The 7,314-nt window shown below is 35.0% G+C and overlaps 1 protein-coding gene across 2 annotated transcripts; it reads left to right on the forward strand.

Moving 5' to 3' along the window:
* Positions 1 to 1,839: 1,839 nt before the first annotated feature.
* Positions 1,840 to 6,612, forward strand: LOC114712289 (protein indeterminate-domain 4, chloroplastic-like). 2 transcript variants are annotated; one of them, XM_028896799.1, is made up of 4 exons: positions 1,840 to 1,963; positions 2,295 to 2,487; positions 2,801 to 3,197; positions 5,436 to 6,612. In XM_028896799.1, exons 2-4 carry the CDS (start codon positions 2,319 to 2,321, stop codon positions 6,553 to 6,555), a joined length of 1,686 nt encoding a protein of 561 aa, XP_028752632.1. In that variant the 5' UTR covers positions 1,840 to 1,963; positions 2,295 to 2,318; the 3' UTR covers positions 6,556 to 6,612. The 2 variants fall into 2 exon arrangements, with proteins under 2 accessions (XP_028752632.1, XP_028752631.1); XM_028896798.1 differs by lacking the exon at positions 1,840 to 1,963 and adding an exon at positions 2,001 to 2,202.
* Positions 6,613 to 7,314: the final 702 nt, after the last annotated feature.

A 7,314-nucleotide genomic window follows, 5' to 3' on the forward strand; every position in this document is an offset into this window, starting at 1 on the left:
GAGAAATTATTAGTTATCGTTATAGAGTGCCATAAATCAATAGTCCCTCTAAAGAAAATTCAGTTTAATAAATTAAAATAGACTCACCTCCTAATAAAAATAAAGCCAAACTTATATTATTTATTTGTCTATTTTATTATTTGATTACAATCCTAGTATAAGAAATTTCCATACGAAACTTTAAAATGGACTAATTCATGAACAGTACAATTTTATGCAAACTTCACATTATATATATATATATATATATATATCAATATATATATATATAATTGATGCTGAAAGAGAAGCACATAAGGAATTGTCAATTTATGGATGGAATATTTTGTTGGAAGTAATTAGGTTTTTGCATGGAAAAGAGTACAAACAGCTCGACACTTTTTAAGTATATATGCTAAGTAGCAATATTTGTCTTGGCACAATTTTGATTAGCCACTACTTTGTTATTACGTATATGGATTGAGGCGTGTAGAATTCAAAGTCCACACTAAATCAGATTCTGTCATTTAATTAATCATATTACTGTTGAGGTCTCTGAGTGCGAAACAATCAAAACGGGACTTCCCCTTCTCTCTCTCTCTTACTTCACTCACTCACATTATTACCAATTCATCACAATACTACTTTACATTTTATTTCACCATTAACATATCGATTTTCATTCAGTGTTTGTCACAATGATCAACATCGTGTACTCATCATTGTGATGAAATCTGGACCATCCAAAGCCTAATTTGATTGTCTAGATTTAAAATTTTAATTCAAAATTTTTTTAATTATAATTTAATTTCTTTAAGAAGTATCAATTATAATATTATCCTTAATTTAAATTATGCATTTATTAAAATAAAAATGTTTAAAATATTTTTAAAAATTAAATTGAATCTAGGTAATCTAAAATCAATTTGCATGGTCTAAATTAGGATGAATATACTCCCATTAATGTGTATGTGTGTGTGTGTGTAAATTAGTAGCTGATAAGTATAACCAAATTATTCATATAATAATTTACTATACATATTTTGATGGTAGACGTGGTAGGGACTTTGTAGCTCAGTGACACCAAACACTTATTTTAAGTCTTTTTCAAGTGTGAGTACTTGAGTTCAAACTTTGTGTAAATGATATATTCATGAGTTTGACAGGAAAAAAATTGATGCAGATAATTTTTTTTCCAATTTGCCAACTTGTTTTTGAATGGATTCTTACCCTAAATGGAGCGAGAGATTATTGGACCGACAAATGTAAAGCTTTCCTAATAACGATAATTTTCTTCATACATAATACACAAACTTGTGATGATTGCTTTTTGACTAGTAGAAATACCAACGAATTTATGTTGAACTCCGTGCATATGGGAACTATATATAGAGAGAGATATATATATTATTAAGTGATTGCATTGGACGAGAAATACGTAAAAAGAAGATTTGTGGGAGAGATTAAAGGGAGCTAGCAAGGGAAATAGAGGGAGGCCGGGGTGGATGGAGGGATGAGGATGGAAATGAGGAAAAGAGAGAGGGGTGTCTTGTTGTTGGCAACAAGATACGAAATAAGAGAAGGAGAGATAAGGCGTTTGGCTACTTGGTGGCCCCCAACCCCTAAACCCATCACCTTCCATTCTGCTATGCTCACAGCAGCTACCTAGCCTGTTCAGCAGTACAGCGACATTATTAACCCCTTTTAATCTTCGCTCTTCTCTTCCCCATCTTTACTACTTCCTTAATTAACTTCACTGATCACACACAGAGAGAGAGACACTGATACATATATGTGTATATATATATGGATGACACACACACACACACACGGGCTGAGAGCTAGCTAGCTAGCTAGTATGGGTGGACAAGTATATGCTGAGTATTATTAATTATGTACATGACATCAAATGATTGAGGAATAAGAAACGAGAGGGATAAATTTTATGCACAACAAAACAATAGCCAGAGAGAAGACAGGATAAGTAGGAATACATACATACTTGTTACTTGCACCCAGCCATTTTCTTTTCCTCTCTCTCTCTCTCGCTCTCTCTCTATAATTCCTTTCCGGATTGTAGCTGTCTCCTAATTTGATTCTTTTATGCCTGCTGTTTTCTGGGTTTTATAATCTCATCAGAAAAAGCTTTTCTTCTAAGAGACAAACAGATCTGGGATAGAGGCGCACAAAAAAATAAACCCCAACAAATACATACTTCATCAGGTTGCTATATTAGCTTGTTCTTTCTTCTGCCTATTAATTTCTCTTTCCTTTCTCTCACAAGAGTTTTTTTTTAATTAAATTTTTCCTTACAGATTCGCTTGACTTTTCCCAAGAACATGTCTGCTGCTTCCTCGTCTTCACCGTTCTTCGGAATCACAGAAGAAAACCCAATTCAGATGACACAACAGCAGCAGCAACATCATCAATCCTCCACGGCTGCTTCCTCGACTGCTCCAAACACAGCAGTGCCTCAGAAGAAAAGAAGGAATCAACCTGGAACACCAAGCAAGTACCTCTATATATATGTTTTTATACATATATACTTATATCAATTCCCATCGCATAAAACACATCTGATCGATAAAACTCTTATTTGATTCATCCCGAGCTTCAATTCTATCTCATAACCTTGGCCCTTAGCTTCAGTGATTGGAAAATTAGACCTGGACTCATCTGCAATTAATTTATCTCAACACCTTTTTCTGGTTTCAGCATCTTTTCAAGTGGTTGAGTTCTTCAGTTCTTGAGCACATGGATACAGTAGTACAGGAATCTGTCTAACTTTTTGTGGTTTGTCATCTTGTGTGAGAACGCACAGATCCAGATGCGGAGGTGATAGCTCTATCTCCCAAGACATTAATGGCGACAAACAGGTTCATATGTGAGGTATGCAACAAAGGGTTCCAAAGAGAGCAGAACCTACAACTCCACAGAAGAGGACACAACCTACCATGGAAGCTGAAGCAGAAGACTAACAAAGAGCCAAAGAGAAAGGTTTATCTGTGTCCAGAGCCCACATGCGTCCACCATGACCCTTCAAGAGCTCTGGGTGACCTCACTGGCATTAAGAAGCACTATTCTCGCAAACATGGCGAGAAGAAATGGAAGTGCGAGAAGTGTTCCAAGAAATACGCTGTTCAATCTGATTGGAAAGCACATTCCAAGACTTGTGGTACCAGAGAATACAGATGCGACTGTGGCACTCTCTTCTCCAGGTAATTGATTAATTAATCACTTTCAGCTTCATCTATATGCTTTTGCTGATTGTTATATATGCAAATCTATATATATGCATGCTTAGCTAGCTTTTTCTTCGGCTCAGAGAGCTGACAATTTGTTTCTGGGGAACTTGAGGGTTTCTTGGGGTTTCTAAGACTCGCATCTATAATTAGACGAGTTAGAAAGAGTAGTGTGAAAGATATAACTTGTGTAAATTAAATCTCTATTAATATTAGTCCTTGTTTCAAACCTGTTTTTGTTTTAAATGGGTCAACATATTATTAAGCTTCAGTAACATACAATTAATGGGACAATCGATACTGCTTAATTATAATCAACAAAATGAGAAATGTGGCTATAAAACGTTTGCATGAGATCCTTTTCAAAAGAAGCATTAATTAAGTTTATGATTGAAATGCAGCATTTTGTTATACTACATATATATGTCGTTTATATCTCGTTAATTATTTGTTCATTGCGAGCTTAATGTGATCGAGGAGGACCATTTTGAAATATATTTAATCTTCAAAGATCACAATGTATTGTCTAGTGACCAAAATCATGAGTTTGATTAAAGTAAAATGTTAAGAGAGTAAAGAAAGTGAACGAGCTTAAAAGAAAACTTTAATTTGGACTACACAATAATATGGGTTCCTAGAATTTTTTGAATGAAAAGTGACTTATTATGAGTTAGTCTTGGCTAGTTGTCGAATCAATTTAGACACATTATTCTGAATTTGTTATTTGATTAAAACTATATAAAAAGATTATTTGTTCTGGACAAATCTAATTAACTGAGCAGTCAAATATATGACTCAAAAGTATGGTCAGGAGATGAGGAGGGAATGATATCAATATTGCATCAGAAGACTGCTCGCACGTGAGTGCTGCACTGTAAAAAACTAGGATTCAAAAAACAAATTAAAATGTGTGTTGGTTTGAGAGGGAAAAAACAAGGAAAAGTTAAAAACTTTGGTCCTTGGGAACATCGCCCTTCACCCTTATTCCCATTCACGTGTAGTTATAAGCAACAATGCAAGGGACAGACACAGAGATACCAGGTTTTGTTCTCTTATGAGTTGGCTATTTGTATTTAGTTTCAATTGTATTCAGGTCCTTTCTGGCCATGGGACCTAGCTATACAAAGATTAATGGGAGAAGAAAAATATATATATTATTAAACAAATTCATCTTCCAGATTTCCATGTATGTGAATGATATTTTAATTCTCCAAACTATATCTAGTCTCTGTGTTTTCTCACTTGTTTTCCGAGAATTTAGCGATTCTTTGCTGGTACGATTGTGCTGAAACAATGCTCATCATGGAAATTTAATTAGAGGACAAGACATGTGAGATAGTTTTCATTTATTGAGGTCGGTCCCATGTCCAGGCATATCGGTATTGACTTTCATCAAATATGCAAATGATTTTCATCTTTTCATTGATTTAAAAAGATGCCTCAAAGTGGAAGTTCTCGTTGGAATTATTGGATTTATATAGATTTTGGTATAATCTCCTGGGCCCTCCTCCTCTGCCTCTAGTTTAATTTTTCTTTATCTCAATTATGCATGGTTCGCTTTAAAAATAATTAGTTTTAATTCCCTTACATTAATTGCTTATTTCTATTTGTGTTATACAATCTATTTGTTTCTCCTTTGAACACATTTCCATTTACGACTTATATATGAAAAAGTATTGTTAAACCAACAATTCATGCGTAAATACATCTTCCATTAGAATTAAAATTAGAATGCTCATCTTATTGGTGATAGGTACGTAGCCAAAAAATTACAACACGATACCATTTTTCTCCAATTGTCAATTTCAATTAGCTGCATAAATAATCATTACATTTGTTATTTTATATGTTTTCTTTGATTATTTCTCTCAATCTCCATAGAAGCAAAGCTTTCTCTGAACACCATCCACAAATTGGGAACATTATTTAAGGAAAATTAGATTCCTAAGCTATTATTTTCGTTCATATTTTTCTAGTTTAGAACAATGTACATACTCGTCGATGTGTATTTTCTTTTATTTCTAATAATGCATAAGTAATTGTGTGTGTGTATTAATTCATGTCTACGTATTCTAAGTACATATATGTCACATATCTGCATGTGTACGTGAGATTTTGATACAATATATATACACGTGGCATGTTAATTATATATTTTGATTTGTTAATCAAAACTTAGTAACATAAAATTGTCTCCATAACGTTTTGTTGCAGACGTGACAGTTTTATCACTCACAGAGCCTTCTGTGATGCCCTAGCTCAGGAGAGTGCGAGGAACCCTGCAAGCTTAAACCCTATAGGCACTCATCTTTATGGGACAAACCACCACATGAGCTTAGGCCTATCTCATCATCAGCAAGTTGCTGGTTCTTCAATGTCCCATCATCATCTTCATCATCAAAACCTCCACGCTGCTGCTGCTTCTGCAACAAACCCTAATAATACCAGTATCTTGCGTCTAAGCAATGCCAATGCAGCAAAATTTGAGCCCACCGGCTTAATCTCACCCTCCTCATCAAACCCATCAATGCCCAATAATTCCTCAGCTTTTTTCACCACAGATCCGATCCCTAACCAAGGATTTCAGCAGCAAGCAGCATTCTCGTCTTCCGGCAAGGCTTCCTCTATACATGGCCTCATGCAGCTTCCTGATCTTCAAGGAAACCCTAGTAATAACAACAGTTCGTCGAATCCTTTTAATCTAGGGTTCTTCCCTAATAACAGTATGATCGCTGATCAGTTCAATAACCCTATTGGTGATCATCATCACCATGTCGGGTCAGCTGGTTTAGCTTCCTCAGTGCTCTTTAGCAACTCAATCCAACACGACGACGTTTCTCCAGCGGCGGCGCATATGTCTGCGACTGCATTGCTTCAGAAAGCTGCTCAAATGGGCTCGACCACAACAACGTCAAATAATAGTTCTTCCTCGTTACTTCGAGGAATGGGTGGTTCAACAACCAATAATAATAATGGTGCTAAATCGGATAATCTTGTCACTTTTGGAAGTGACAGTACAGCAGAAAACGACCACCACCACCACCACCATCTTCGAGGGTTGATGAACTCTCTTGCTAATGGGAATCCTTCTATATTCGGAAATGTGCAAGCAGGGAACGATCAGGCTAATAGTCTGCAACAGAATCTGGGTGTGAGCTTTGGAGGTTCTGATAAATTAACGTTAGACTTTTTGGGTGTCGGAGGAATGGTGAGAAACATGAATGGTGGGTTTTCACAGAGAGAACCTCAACAACATGGCAGCATGAACATGAGTTCTTTGGAACCAGCAGCTGGACAGGCAAGCCAAAGTTTCAGAAGCACGACGCTGCAATGATCGAGGAAATATAAATTAGGAGAAGAAATTAATATCAAACATGTGAATCGGACTAGTTTCAGATATGCCAAAACTAACTTGGCTAAACTTTCGTTTTTTCTTTCTTTTCTGGAGTAAAATATACAATTCGGTACTCCTTGAAGAATATATCTCCTTGATTATTGAATTAGTTCCTCAAATTGATAATCATGGTAAATATACCATTTGGTCCAGTTGATGGACTAAAGTGTACGTAACCAATGCATTAGGAGGTATATATCTTTTCAGGAACCAAATTGCGTGTGTATCTACTTTTCTTCTTTTCTTTTGTTAGTTGGAAATCTGTGTTGAATATTAGGGTTTCATGCCTCCAACTTTCAATCCTCCTATTCTCTTTAACCTTCACTCACTTTAATTTCTCTCAGGATATAGACGTTCACTATGTAAACATTATTGCACCTATACTTTTCGTGTAATATATGCTCCAAAACAAAAACAGTTCAAGATATATATAGATAATCTTGATGAGATATATATATGTGGAGAGAAATAGATGACATTAATTAGTTTATACCACAAAATCATGATTGTAATATATATTTTATGCTTTTGTTAATGACATAATTAATGGGAACATTTGTATGATGGAGTAGTGCTTATTCAAAATAAATTTATATATTTTGCATCTTTTTTCCCTATGTCACTTTTGTTAAATATACATATACATGTCCATGTATATTTTGAAATTTTAAAAATTACGATATAATTAACTCTATCTTC

This window comes from Neltuma alba, unplaced genomic scaffold, assembly GCF_004799145.2.
Source record: "Neltuma alba isolate B1F8T4 unplaced genomic scaffold, ASM479914v2 tig00011342_pilon, whole genome shotgun sequence".
NCBI lineage: Eukaryota > Viridiplantae > Streptophyta > Magnoliopsida > Fabales > Fabaceae > Neltuma > Neltuma alba.